This window comes from Selaginella moellendorffii, unplaced genomic scaffold (assembly GCF_000143415.4).
Source record: "Selaginella moellendorffii unplaced genomic scaffold, v1.0 SELMOscaffold_58, whole genome shotgun sequence".
Classification (NCBI taxonomy): domain Eukaryota; kingdom Viridiplantae; phylum Streptophyta; class Lycopodiopsida; order Selaginellales; family Selaginellaceae; genus Selaginella; species Selaginella moellendorffii.
This window is the reverse complement of record NW_003314319.1, coordinates 819,725-834,296: the sequence shown is the minus strand read 5'-3', so window position 1 is coordinate 834,296 and position 14,572 is coordinate 819,725. Positions and strand designations below refer to the sequence as shown.

Genomic DNA, 14,572 nt, shown 5'->3' with positions numbered 1-14,572 from the left:
TCAGGCCAATCTCTACATTCTGTAGATATGCCAAATGAGCAAATCTAGACACTTTCCATAAATAGCATTTGGGACCGAATTGAGACTAACACAAAGGGCATGATAGCAAAGGTGTTTAATAGACATGGTAAGCTATCATCTAGTGATATTAAGGGACTAATCTCAATACGTAAGGGTTCTTGTCACTAGCCAGTGCAAAACATAATGAAATGGGAACTCCTTACTGGGCTAAGTATGTTTAGCTAATAACACGTAAGAATTCCATCCTTATGCTCGTCCGGTCTAAATACACTCGAAATGCCTAGTTAACTCCACTAGCACAAGAGGGATTGATAAAGGGTCCAACAATACTGACCTCCTGCCGTCATGGCAGTAAGGAAAGAGTATCCGAAAGGACTAGTCGACAGGTACTTTCGATACCCGAAATCACATTCACGACAATTTTTAAGTCAATTATAAGTGGAACTCGCTGATTGAAATTTAGCTAAGTGTTAGGGCTATGGCCATGTGGAAGTTATTAGGGCGCATGCTGGGTGCAAGCCGACATGTGGGGGCGGGTGGGAAGCGGGAGCTGTGAGGGTGAGTGGGCAGGCAGAAGTGCACAGTAACGATGCCTCCCATTAAACACTATCCTGATTCACTCTCTCTCCATTTACTTGGTGGTGATGTGGCATTAGGCCTTCTTTTTGTTTTTTCTCCAGCACACTCCCTCTCCCGTCCGTCGCCACTGCACACTCCCACCCGCGGCCCAACATGTGCCCTAATTACTTCCACGTGGCCACAGCCCCAACACTTAGCCAAATTTCAATCACCGAGTTCCATCTATAATGACTTAAAAACATTTCCATTCACACTGGATAGTTGCCCTATAAATGACCCCATTGAGAGTCGTTGATATTTCTTGCTTTAACAATTGCACCATCAATTAGCTTTTCATATGCATGGTTTCAAATAAAACCATAATCTTTGCAATAACTAGTAAACCAGTACCTTATATAAACCTTAGTAATAAGTTGATGAATTGCCCAATCTGCGAGCAACTTTCATATTTGCATGGAATGCCTTAATCAAACTATTTGTCTCCTTGTAAGTATGAGGGAAATTTCAAACAGCAACAACCCATGTATCTATCAAATATAAATTAAAATAAATTATAAAAATCAAAATATTGATTCACTTACCAACTTTGTCCTTCCATTCATCTTGAAAATACTTGATAAAGGCTATTTCATTTTGAAAATCCACCTCAAAATGTTCGATAAATTGTTTAATCTCAGCTCACATAATATTATCATCATGAAAAGCTGCGTGAATTGAATGATACATAATATCTCTGAGACATTTTTATATTTCCATCCTAATATCCCAAAATTTCACTTTATGAATAATATGTTTGAGCCAATTCCTCCTTACATGTCAAATATATAATAGAATTTGACAATCAAATGTAGCTCTATATAAAAGAAAAATAAATAAATAATATCATATCAAATTAATTACGTTATAGCATTAATCTCTACTTCAACATCATCAATCATTATTGCACATGGTTTCCAATTTGGCATGTGTTTTAAAACTCATTTTTTAAAAGCTATCATTCAATTCTTTATATGTTCTCCTTTCTCACTAAAAGTTAAAACCCATGCAATTGGAATACCATTTCCATAATAATCAAAAGCAAGCATGATGTATAATGGGAACTGTAAATTATTAATTATTATTCACTTAAAAATAAATGAAAATTTTACTTTGTAGCGATTAATTCCAAAAGTTGCATCAAGACTCAATAAATTATTATTTGCAAAGTCCACCATCTTTTGTAGTTGCCAAGTTGTCTGAATCCCAATGGTAAAACAATCTTTACATCGATCACCTTTTTGATAGACAAATACTTTCTCGAGATTTGTGTTCTTCCAAATACATACACTTTATGCGTCATTCTCATGTAGTCGATAAGTTAAAAGTGAATACTTCCTATGTAAATTGATCTTGTTTGTTAGAACTTTGACCTCTACTTCCAAGTCTTGACTTTTCTGTAGATTCAACAACTGTAGAGAATGTTTCACAAGCATCTTGTTTTTCATATTTACACCAATACCTGTGTTAAGAAGTTTGTAATTATGTTTTGTAAAAAAATATACCTAATTAATGATAAAAAGTTTGTGTTTTTGGGTCATTTCAAATTTCCAAGATCATGATTTTTGTTGGAAAATCATCAAAAATCCACTCCATCACCCTTTCTCCTCTCACTATCTAGAAACTTGTTCATATCCTTCTGTAATATATACACAATAGGAGTTATAATTTCATTTGATTTAGACAAATTCCAATCTAAATCTCTGCAAAAAAAAATCCTTTTCATAGAATTCTTGCACCTCATCAAGCTATGGGGGATCTTAAATAATTTTCTTGAATCAATATAAAGTTGAATTAATTGCTTACCTCTGGAAATTGATGTTGCTGCCATGCTTGATCATAAAAGAAACAAAAACACTTTTAAGTCAATTATCCAGTGTGAATGGAAACGTTTTTAGGTCAATTATGGGTGGAACAGAGCGCGCTGATTGAAATTTGGCTAAGTGTCGGGACTGTGGCCACGTGGAAGTAATTAGGGCGCACGCTGGGCGTGCAAGGGCGGGTGGGAGTGCAGGCGGGAGTCGTGAGGGCGTGCACAGCGGCGACGGACGGGAGAGGGAGTGCGCTGGAGAAAAAACAAAAAGAAGGATGCCACATCACTGCCAAGTAAGCGGAGAGAGAGTGACTCAGGAGGAGGCGCAACGGGGGGGAGCTCCACTTGGATATTCTTTCTTTCCTGTATATTGGAAAGCAATACGAACGAACGAGAGAGGGCGACATGCTACATGGCGCGGATATGGGCAAAAGCTGGTATTTTATCGCAGATGATAACTCTTTGACAATTTGCCAAAATAAAATCTACTTTACACACCAGAATATACGCGGAGCAAGCTTGAATCACAGGCTCCGCCACGATGATCCGGCGGTACCGGCGCGGCAAGAGCGGCAAGAGTGGCGGCGGTGGCATTGCGGAGAGATGGCGGCGGCGGCGGTCATCGCTCGATGAGAGCAAGCAGCAGCAGCAGGATTTGGATTCCCGTCGGATCGGATGATGAAGCGAGTGGGCAGCTTTGCAAAGGATGTAACGCCCAATTCGTGCGTCACTGTGTGTGGGGTCTCGGATTTGGATGCTTGTGCCGAGGCATGCGCTCGATCTGTTTGTTCTACGCAGCATCACGTCCCTGGAACGATGTTTGTATGCGGCGATGCCAGAGCGAGTGTCTAAGATCATGAGGGTATCAATGCAGAGAAATTTTTTCTCCTATACTGTGTTCTTCACAAATTTGTGAAACGAAAACGATCGCAAGGACAAAAGGCTCTCGTGGCCAAAATGCCGCCCTTGGATCACGCGTTCTTGGATTAGGTAGTTTGAATTTAGGGCTCTTGGCGGTGACGGCCATGGAGGGAGTTCGCCGGCGGATGAGCGCTCTCGAGGCGGCGACGCAAGCTATGACGAAGCTCACAGGCGCCGGAGGCATAATGTAGCTTAGCTGATGCAGTGATTGATCGATCGCCTCGAAATACTTCTTCTAGTGATCCCGTCCCGCAAGAAGATCACGATTTCTAAGATCGGCATCCGACATGGGAGGATCAGCTGCCTCCGATTCATGGCGTGAGCAAAGCAGCGCCGGATCGCGACCGAGCAGCGTCATCATTTTCGTCTGCCGCATTGATTGCCGCACTGGCCCCAGCGATTCCCGATTCCCCGGCAACCAAGAACTGGAAGAGGGCTTACACTGCAATCAAGAGGCTCATGGTAACTTTACTTCTTTCGACTTTGGAGAGTCCTTATTTTCTGTTTCTAGAATATAAAAAGAAAGGCGAGGCGGACTGCTGTCGGGACTGGAGCAAGAATGGAGGGCACTGCGCTTGGAATTTGGAGCCTCTACAGCCCGTCACGCTTATACATTTTCAGGCTTCTCTACAATCAGTACGTGGATAGAAGTTTAGCATCCTTCCTCTAACAGGCTTTGGTGGCAGGAGAGCCGAGTATGTTCTTGTGTTTCTTATATGCTCCCATATGGTAGTGCTTATCTTCCAAGCGATGGCTGGGTCTAGGCACGAACGATGGACACACGTCCGGAGTTTCAACATCGATTTCCTGGACGGGCTCATCACGGCGCTTTATACGTAATCGTTGTTTCCCTCTTCGAGGTTTCCCCTCACACTTGTGTTTGCAGGAATGAAATGGTTTTACGAATTTCGGCTCTTGGCTTTATCAAAGGTCGTCACTGCTGCATGCGGAATCCGTACAATAGGCTCGACGTTCGGGGCCTGCTAGCGTTGAAGCACGTCACATTTTTTGCCGATGGCATAGTATGGTTTGTAAATTTCCTTTTGGCTGATCTGTGCATTGTTAACACTTTACAATGGCGGCCGTGAAAAAGGGTTGGTCCTCTCCAAAACGTTATCCTTTTGACGTTTTTTCTGTTGGTTTTCTATTCTCTACTCGGCACGCAGTTCTTGCAAAACTCGATGAATCAAAGGTAATCTCGATAGTTCTTATTACGTGAAATCAAAATCCTCCTGGGCAGGTGCTTTCGAACAGCGGACAAGCAACTTCCTTATCCCATGCGCTTTTGTGACAAAAAACCTGCTGGCGGCTACGTATTTCAGAACTGTATAGTGAGTTTTTTTCTATAAGCTCATTCCTTAGCCATCTCTTTGTTTGTAGACATACGAGAATCCCAACCATGGAACGACAACTTTTGATTATCTCTGGTATTCGCTGCTTACCATCTCAGCAGTCCAAAAATTGGCAGAAATCTAAGCAGGGCCTCTAGCAACAGGAAATCTTTCCAGCTTGCGGAGTATGAAGAGCTCGAGAGAACTCTTACAACCATACAGAGACCGTGGTACTTGCGAGAAGGTCGCTTCTTCTGTTTGGAGAGGGCAACACGATAAGGATCCTGTCTAGGAAGATCCTCGGCAGTAAACCGTACTTGTGGTTTGTGATAGTTTGGATGGTCATCAATACTTGGCTCGTAGTTGAGATGCGAGATGATGGAGAGCCGATAATTGTCCCCGATTTCATCTGGAATCTGCAGAAGATCAACTTTGTGGTAAGCACATGCTTACCTTATTTTGCTCGACATTGTACATTGTTTTGGAGCAGGTCTTTTTGCTAGACTGTTTGATGAAGATCGTTGCACAGGGACTTATTTTTGTGCCAGACGCATACCTGAGTAACTGGTACAACATCTTGGACTTGTTTATTCTCGTCACCGATGCGCTTATTCTTCTGAAGTATAATGCTGAGAATGAAACTTCCATACCAACCGTCGGTGCGTTTACTTCTCTTCGGCCATTTCGTTTCGTGGTTCGGTTTACAGGACTGAGGTCATTATTATCAAATCTTTTTCGGACTATTCCAGCAATTGTTTCGGTTATTCTCTTCACATTTTCAATTCTCCTGATATTTGGAACCATCGGGCTGCAGCAGTTTCGGGGCCTTCTCTGGAAATGCAATGACCCGAGGATCACGCACCGAGCATATTGTACCGGCCTCTATGTTAATGACATTGGCATCCTTGCTCCGCGAGCCTGGGTTAATAACATTTTCCACTTCGACGACATCCAGAATGCCCTCCTCAGTATGTTCGTCTGCTCCACTTTCGACAACTGGTTGACGCACTTCATGTACCCTGTCATGGACATCACTAGGGAAGACCACCAGCCTGTTCGGAACGCGAGTCCTGTCAACGCCTTGTTTTTCGTGGCACTCTGCTGTATCGGGGGATTTTATATCGTCAGAGTTTTCATCGGTGTTTATCAACGAGTTTGGAAAAAATTCTGGAGCAGTTCTTCTCACAGAGAGGCAGAAGCTGTGGAGGGACATGAACCGTATCATCCAGAAAACTTATGCTATTCCGCTGGCTCGACGACCAAGCAATCCCATCCGGGGGATGTGCTTCTACTTGATTCGCAATCCGACATATCAAAAGTGCATGATCCTCGCACTCCTTGGCTACTCCGGGCTACTTGCGACTAACTATGCTGGGTTGTCGGCAGATGTTTCGGACCGGCGTCAGATGGCTCACTGTGCGATTACAACATATTTCCTCCTTGAATCCGTGATGAAGTTCCTTGGCGACGAGGTACCTGATTCATCTTTTTCTCGATTGTTTTTTGTTTGACCACCTGGTTTTTCCTTTCTCCGGTGGAAGGTTTATAAGAAAGAGGTTGCACGGCAGATGGAGTTTGGACTCTTCATAATGGCCGCCATTGGTCTCATGGGAAAGAAGGGAACGGTGAGGGGACTATGTCGGCTGCACTGCCTACATTGCTCGAGTTTTTGGCATCATTCCTCACGTAGCGAGAGCATGGGTTATTCATCTGTTTGCCAACTGTAGCTGAGATACTCGCTCTTCTCGCAATTTCATGTATATGTTTGCGGGGATGGCATTCCAACTCTTCAGTGCAATGAAGGAAGGGACCTGCATTGGCCCGTCTGTCAACTTTCGCACTTTCATCAACGCTTTCATCACGGTGTTTCAGGTAAAGGCTTGCTTTTCTATGAGTTTCAGTTTCTCTTTTCTTTTACAGGTTACAACTCTTGATAACTGGTCTTGCGTTATGATGGATACCACAATTGATGCACCCGCCTGCACAAACGGTAAAACACTACTCGGCGATGATTTGCCAAACTAAACAGCTTAGGTAGTTTTTCAAAGGAAAACAAAGCTTAGCACAATAGTATCGACTTAAACCATATCTTTTCAAGCTCGATTATGGCTATCTAGAGGGCGGGATTATCTTCTTCGCCTTCTTGGTCTTGGTCAGGAGTCACATATTCATGAACTTGTTTGTGGCTGTCATACTGGACGCTGTAACCTTCGGCCTTGTGAACAAGAACTCTATGGTCATGCCAGAGCACCTGTTAGCATATCGAAACTTGTGGACCCAAGAACCATTCGATCCCAAGTAAGCCACTTAATTACGTTCAAGTCCTTGTGGAACTAACTTTACAATCGTCCAGTGCTACGGGATACATTGGGATGCACAAGCTGCGACGATTTGTAAACGCCCTCGGTGATCCGCTGGGCCGGCGCTACAAATACGCGACCCAATGGTTTCGCATGTTCCTCGCAATCTCTCTCTGTCTCTCACTCGTTTTTTCTTTGTTCTGGTCAGGTACATGAGAGTAGAGTACGAGGTGATGAGTTTTTGAGTTCCAAACAAAGGAATCCCTTTCAAGGAACTGCTGGAAATGCTGACGCTGTATAAGATCGGACAACTGTTAAGTAGCTGCTATTCCAAGCTTTTCATACTTACGTTTGACCCGGATTAATGCAGGGGTTGCCTCTCACTCTGCGCATCGAGCGTGAGAAGCGGATCCAGGCCGTGTACATCCAGGGCGCTGCGACGAAAATGCAGGCTCTCGTGAGAGGTTTCCTGGCGAGGATAAGAGCCGGCAAAGGAGGTGCTGCTGGCAAAGGAGGTGCTGCTGTGCAGCTCAACAAGAATTGGAATCGACAAGGAGCAAACCCGAGGTGCTAGAGATTGCCAGGGACGTGGTGGAAGACGGTCGCATTGTTTTATATATTGATTTAGAGGAGCAATAAGTCGAACTACAGGCGTTCCGATACCAAAACGCTTTGGAAATTAAAACTTTGTTCTTGAGATTGGGGCGGTCCTCAAGCCAAGGTGGAATTTTCATGCCTTTCGGGCAGTGTAGCTCTTCCAGCCTGGGAAATGCGCCCTGGCTGTGATTGTGGGACCACAGTGCATCGTTATGTATCACGCTTCGCCCCGAAATGTGAAGACGTTTCAAACATGGCAGCGATGCAATGGACGATGGAACGATAGTCTCATTACAGCTCAACGTCACAGTTTCTATATCAGTCATTTGATCTGATGGCTCAAAGAAATCATTTTGCATCTTCTTGCTCGATACGAAAACATCTTTAACCTGAAGTGACGACCTCTCGGTTGGCAACAACAGTCTCTTTATGCAACCCGTTAGTTTCAGACTCTCGGGGCGATTGGGGAGCTGTGCCACAAAGAGAGGCAAGTGCTCCCATTCAATATCAGGAGCTAGCCAAAAGTCCAACTGCTTCAGATTTGGAAGACTGGCAGCCAAATCATCCTTGAATTCTGACTGTGCAATGTGTAGATGAGTAAGATACAGCTTTTCAAGACGTGGGAATGATCCATCCAGGTTGAACAAGTGGATACCACTGCAGTCAATTTCAAGTGTTTCTAGGCGGTGGGGCAACCAAGATAGGTTTATAATATCACGGATTTTTAAATATCGTAGTTGCAACCATTCGAAGGTGTCATCATTATTTTCACTGTCTTCTACCCCAGTAATGGAAAAAACTTTAAGCCTGATTGATTTCTTAAACATTCGCTTCCAGGGAGCTCTACTAACGGATTGCACACAAATTTTACAAGTTGTTAGGCTGACAAGTTCCCATAGCCCAACGATACTGACAAAGTCGATGCACTTCGCATGTAAATCCAATGTTTCAATGTGCTCCAGCTTCCCCATGCTTTCTGGAACCTTCATTGTACCATCTATCATTCTTAGCTCTAGAAGTCTTAGTTTACGCGAAATTCCAGTGAAATCCACAACTGAGGGGTCCTCTTTTGAATCAACGTTCAGCTCCAGCTCTTCCAAGTTGGAGAGCTGGGGCAGTAATGCAATGTTACATTTTATCGGCATCCACTGAGTAGATTTTAGATATTTCAGTGATGTCAGGCTGAAAAGCGCATCTGGTAATTGACTCACTCCTGTTTCTCGAATGTCAAGCAGTTGAAGGTTTTTCAGCTTGGAAATGCTCTCTGGAATAAAACGGATCTCATAGCATCGCCACAAGCTCAATACCTTGACACCTTGTATGTGATCGATAAGACTGTCATCCACATTAGAAAGTCCTTCACACTCATCCAGAAGTAAGACATCTCGCACATGATTATCGGATAGAAAGCTGCCAACATTCTTTGAGATGAGTGAGACTTTAGCAAATGTTGCATCCTGAATGCCACTTGTCCACTCATATCCAAACAGGCATCCCTTCTCGTGCTCTTGCTGTGGGCTGTACTTCCCTTTTAAGATTCTTATGCACAGTTTGCGTAGCATATCGTGTACTGTTATATAACCAGGAGCTTCTTCATCCCTCCAAGACTTAGATATCTTCACCAGGCATCTCCGTTCCAGTTCATTGACAATCGCTGTGGGTGAGAGTTCTGACCCAACCTCCATCCAACAGTTCCTCAACTCAGTAAACCCAATCCACCTATCTTCTGGGAATGCGGCCACATAGAGAAAGCACTCTTGCAGCTTTTCACCCTCATAGTTTCCCAGCTCGTCATAGCTGAACTTCAAGCGCTTGAACATCTGCTTCTCAACGTCTGGATCATTGGACAAGTGCAACCTTTTATATCGTTCTTCCCACACATGTGGCCCTTCACTTCTGTGGACAGCCATGGCACTGCCAATCACTTCCAGAGCGAGAGGGAGCCGCTTCAGAGAACATAAAGCCAGGTCCATTTCGCTCCTTGTGCTCACTGAAAGCTTTGATCTTGGCCTGGATGTGGGGTGCCATGGCATTCTCCAGCCTTTCAATGTTGGCATTGCAGTCCCATACCTTCTTGGCAGCGTCCATACCCAAGACACACAGCGGCCTCACCAAGCCGCTCACAACCTCCATGATCGAAAAATCGTGTCCGCTTCAGCTAAAATGGCACAGTTCTTACGTCGTCACGTGGTCTCCAGGTTGGCAGTCATGTAGTTGGACGCGTGGAGCAAATGTCCTTCTCCTGGACACTTCCAGAGGCTCGATTGGATCGATGGGACCTTGTTGATCTGCGCGTTGTTGATCCGCCGTGTCCAACCGGGTTTACCATTCTACCGCCTTTGGAGAACATCGCGGGTTCGAATCCTGACAGCTATTAGCAACGGTCGCGGGTTCGACTCCCATTGACACCGTGCTCCAGTGTGGAAAAAAAAGGGGCCTAAAATTCTTTAAGAGCGTTGTCTAGCTATGTGACGTGAGGCTCTTATCCTTTCTCGGGTTTGGCACGATTCGGTCTGGCATTGCTTTAAAACAACCGTCTAACCGTAGCAACTAAAAGTGAATTTTCGACAATTAGCAAGTGGATATTCTTTCTTTCCTTGTATCCACATAGCGTAATATAATCTACACCCTAGGGGCAAGGAGGAGGCCGTAGGGTTACTGGGAATCACAGGCTCCGCCACGATGATCCGGCGGCGGTGGCATTGCGGAGAGATGGCGGCGCCAGCAATCATCGCTTGATGAGAGTGAGCAGCAGCAGGAGGATTTGGATTCCCAGGATCGATTCGCTTGCAAGCGTGTGTGCGCATCGGATCGGATGATGAAGCGAGTGGGCAGCTTTGCAAAGGATGTGACGCCCAATTCGTGCGTCACTTTGTGTGGGGTCTCGGATTTGGATGCTTGTGCCGAGGCGTGCGCTCAATCCGTTTGTTCTACGCAGCATTGGAACGATGTTTGTATGCGGCGATGCTAGAGCGAGATGAGACTGCTCGGCTCTATGGGCGGTACAACGCCGACAACAAAGAAGAGCTCAGATTGACGGCGACGAGGATATCATGGATGATCTTGCGGAAGCGCCACCGCCTCCAAAGATCATCCAGTGGGAACCATCAGGGACTGCTTCTCCCGACATAGATTGGCCCTCTTTCGCTGTTCTCTCTGCCAGAAAATCGATCACGTCGCTTGGAAGGGGAGCGCAAGGCTTTAAAGCGGTGCATTACGTCCAAGCTATAAGAGCTTGTAGCAAGGCAGCGCAGAAACTTCCGGATTGCAGCAAATGTTGGAGCAGGAGTTCACCGAGCTGATGGAGAACTCTCCCCTCGATGGAGTCCAGGTTACTCTCTCTCTCTTCAAGCCTATAAATGCTTTATTTCGTTAAAGTGGGACTTTTCATTATCCCACTTATGGTGTGTGGCCACATGCCATTTTTATAACAACAATAAAAAATTGAAATTTTAACTTTATAATTTATAAATTAAAAACTTTTCATATGATTTTGTGTTATAATATTGTGAAATATAAAAAAATAAATTAAAAAACTGATAGAAATATTAATAAATATTAATTAAGTACTAGGAAATGGCATGTGAACACATGCTAATTAATGTCCCACTTTACTGAATAAGTCCCACTTTAACGAAATAAAGCATATAATGCATAACATTTTTACTTTCAGGCTTTGGAGCTCGGGTTTTGTGGCCAAGCACTCTCATTTTTACTTTCAGGCTTTGGAGCTCGAGTTTTGTGGCCAAGCACTCTCGGACCAAATGCTGCACAGCTGAGAAAGCTCCGGCTGCATGGGAACTACGTCTGTCAGGCTTGGAACTACAGGCAGTTATACGATCCAAGCTATCAATGCAGAGGAGTTTTTTCTCCTATACTTTATTCTTCCTTCTGTGAAACAAAAACGATCGCAAGGAGAAAAGGCTATTATGGTATCACGCGTTTTTGGATTAGGGGGCTCTTGGCGGAGGGAGTTCGCCGGTGGATGAGCGCTCTGAGGCGGCGACGCAAGCTATGACGATCGCCCTCTACATCAGGATGTCCTATAACGGCTCGTACGACACAATGGAAACTTTTATCTCTCCTGTTCGCTGAACTCTATTTTAACTTTTGTCATGGTTGAATGCATGTTTGAGTAGTTTTCTGAGAGGCATAATGTAGCTTAGCTAGTGATTGATCGATCGCCTGGAAATACTTCTTGCAGTGATCCCGTCCCGCAAGAAGATCACGATTTCATAGCTCCGCATCCGACATGGCTGCCTCCGATTGAGCAAAGGAGCACCGGATCGCGACCGAGCAGTGTCATCGTCTTTATCTGCCGCATTGATTGCCGCACTGGATCAACTGGCCCCAGCGATTCCCGATTCCCGGGCAACCAAGAACTGCAAGAGGGCTTACACTGCGATCAAGAGGCTCATGGTAACTTCACTTCTTTTGACTTTGGAGAGTTCTTATGTTCTGTTTCTAGAATATTGGAAGAAAGGCAAGGCGGAGTGCTGTCAGGACTGGAGCAAGAATGGAGGGCACTGCGCTTGGAATTTGTGGCCTCTACAGCCCGTCACGCTTATACATTTTTAGGCTTCTCTACAATCAGTACATGGATAGAAGTTTACCATCCTTGTTTCTCCTCACACTTGTGTTTGCAGGATTGAAATGGTTTTACAAATTTCGGCTCTTGGTTTTACCAGAGGTCGTCACTGCTACATGTGGAATCCATAGGCTCGACTTTGTCATTGTTTTCGATTCCTGGTAATGTTGAGCTTTTGTACTTGATGGTCGTAAGTGTTTCCCCAGCTCTTTGGGAGGTGCATAACTGGACATGATTTTTTCGCGCGGACAGCCGTGTTCCGCGTGTTTCGGGGCCTGCTAGCGTTGAAGCACGTCTCATTTTTTGCCGATGTCATAGTATGGTTTGTAAATCTCCTTTCGGCTGATCTGTGCACTGTTAACACTTGACAATAGGCCATCACGGCGGCCGTGAAAAAGAGCGTTGGTCCTCTCCAAAACGTTATCCTTTTGACGTTTTTTCTGTTGGTTTTCTATTCTCTACTCGGCACGCAGTTCTTGCAAAGCTCGATGAATCAAAGGTAATCTTGATAGTTCTTATCACGTGAAATCAAAATCCTCTTGGGCAGGTGCTTTCGAACAGCGGACAAGCAACTTGCTTATCCCATGCGCTTTTGTGACAAAAAAGCTGCTGGCGGCTACGTATGTCCACCATTTCAGAACTGTATGGTGAGTTTTTCCTATAAGCTCATTCCTTATCCATCTTTTTGTTTGTAGACATACCAGAATCCGCGACAACTTTTGATTATCTCTGGTATTCGCTGCTTACCATGTTTCAGGTTTGTGTCACTTCATAGCATCTTATCGCCTTTAGCACACTTCAAAGTGGTCACTCTGCAGGTGATAATTGTGGAAGGATGGAGCCTCGTCATGCATGATGTGAAGGATGCTGAAGGGCAGCGAGCCAATAAGACATTGATAACATTGTGCTCTTATCGTCCTTCAAGTATGGCATGTCAAAACGGTTGTTGCATACGCTCGGTATTCATTTCACGACTTCCTTTCTGTTCATTCATCTGATAAATTTTGTATGCAGACGGGTTGCAAGCAGTAATGCTTTTTTCTTTTAGCGCGGAACTTCTGCTGTACTTTCTAGGGTACGGTCCTGGCGATATTTTTTGCCACGGTGAGTACATTGTTTCCGGTTGTCTTCTGGTCTGATCCTTAAATTTCCAGGAATGAATTTGCTGGACTTGATAATCGTTATGATATCTATTGTTCTCATTCGTTTCCAAATTTAACAATCATGCGGTGGTTTTACTCTTCAAAGAAGTATGTTGCAAAACATCCCAGTGTAGTGGTGAGTTGCTGCATTCACTTTGATTGATTTTAGTACGTGATACAGGCTACTTGCATGGAAAGTGTTGGCTCTTTGGCGGGGTTTTTTTCCTTTTTTCTTCTGGTTATCATAGCAATCTCTATCATCAGCATGGAATTGTACAATGGGCAGTATTACAGCTTTCCTGAAGAGTATCTGCGAGGAATGCATGGAAAGTGTTGGCTCTTTGGCGGGGTTTTTTTCCTTTTTTCTTCTGGTTATCATAGCAATCTCTATCATCAGCATGGAATTGTACAGTGGACAGTATTACAGCTTTCCTGAAGAGTATCTGCGAGGAAATCATGATTCCATACTGGAAGCCATGCTCGTCTGGTTTACGGTAACCATCCTGGCTAAACCAAATGTGGAATTCCCTGCGACCTGGAGTTCAATATAAGTAAGCAGTCACTCAAGTATCTCTAGTATTGACGCATTCGTGTTTGCAGCGTAGTGGCACCGTTTTTATACGTCTTTTACTTCGTCGTGACAGTTTACGTCGTTATGAATCTTATCATTGCTGTCTTGCTCAAGAGAAACGAGCTTACTGACAACCAGAAGAAGCGAATCCAATGGGTGAGTGAGGTAAAAAATGAGAACTGAACTATTTTCTTTCAGATGGAACACATGAAGTTCATCAAGAGAATGCAAAGTCAGGCACTCACAAGAAGCGGAAGCTGGGTTGTGGGCGCGGTAGAAGGAATGAAAGGTTTGTCACGGATGACAACTCGCATGTTAAGCGTCAAAGATCACGTAAGACCGGTTAAAGCCAGGCTAAGAGAGAAGGGGTCCCAGGGTCGTCAACGCCCGGCAGTAACTAAGGCTGATGGGGGTACTACTGGATCCGCTTTAGAGGCCCCATCATCGGTCGTTCCAGCTGCAGAGTCTTCTGAAGCACTGCCGTCGCGTCACAGGCGTTCTTCCCAAGTTTTACAGGTTTCTGGTTTTCCCTCTAATATCGGTGAAAAGAGGGGTTCAAGAACCGCACTTCAAGATCGTCAAGATTCTCAGTAGTCCAAAAATTGGGAGAAATCTAAGCAGGGCCTCTAGCAACAGGAAATCTTTCCAGCTGTCGGAGTACGAAGAGCTCGAG

At 44.7% G+C, this 14,572-nt stretch overlaps 3 protein-coding genes across 9 annotated transcripts in view; 2 read left to right on the top strand and 1 right to left on the bottom strand.

Annotated features, from left to right (window-relative positions):
- The window catches only part of LOC112351139 (voltage-dependent calcium channel type A subunit alpha-1-like), a 123,386-nt gene that overhangs the window by 97,332 nt on the left and 11,482 nt on the right, over positions 1-14,572 (top strand). The window contains exons 1-5 of one of the 5 annotated variants that reach the window (XR_002994008.1): positions 4,429-4,562; positions 4,611-4,696; positions 4,751-5,138; positions 5,192-6,173; positions 6,243-6,573. The gene's annotated coding sequence lies outside the window, so the exon portion shown is untranslated. Of the gene's footprint in view, positions 4,563-4,610; positions 5,139-5,191; positions 6,174-6,242; positions 6,574-6,621; positions 6,785-14,572 lie in introns of those variants that run through there. The other 4 variants (XR_002994007.1, XR_002994009.1, XR_002994006.1 and 1 more) reach the window with 4 other exon arrangements.
- Positions 3,573-14,572, top strand: part of LOC112351140 — a 69,385-nt gene continuing 58,385 nt past the window's right edge. The window contains exons 1-5 of one of the 3 annotated variants that reach the window (XM_024688468.1): positions 3,573-3,832; positions 3,882-4,006; positions 4,057-4,065; positions 4,135-4,206; positions 4,257-4,421. In XM_024688468.1, the coding sequence (XP_024544236.1) occupies positions 3,658-3,832; positions 3,882-4,006; positions 4,057-4,065; positions 4,135-4,206; positions 4,257-4,262 (387 nt within the window). In that variant the 5' untranslated portion in view covers positions 3,573-3,657 and the 3' untranslated portion in view covers positions 4,263-4,421. Of the gene's footprint in view, positions 3,833-3,881; positions 4,007-4,056; positions 4,207-4,256; positions 4,422-12,244; positions 12,260-14,572 lie in introns of those variants that run through there. The other 2 variants (XR_002994018.1, XR_002994017.1) reach the window with 2 other exon arrangements.
- LOC112351176 (disease resistance protein RFL1-like) lies at positions 7,713-9,760 on the bottom strand. The gene is made up of 2 exons (XM_024688533.1): positions 7,907-9,760; positions 7,713-7,781 (listed from the first exon to the last, which is right to left on the bottom strand). Exons 1-2 carry the CDS (start codon positions 9,653-9,655, stop codon positions 7,713-7,715), a joined length of 1,818 nt encoding a protein of 605 aa, XP_024544301.1. The 5' UTR covers positions 9,656-9,760.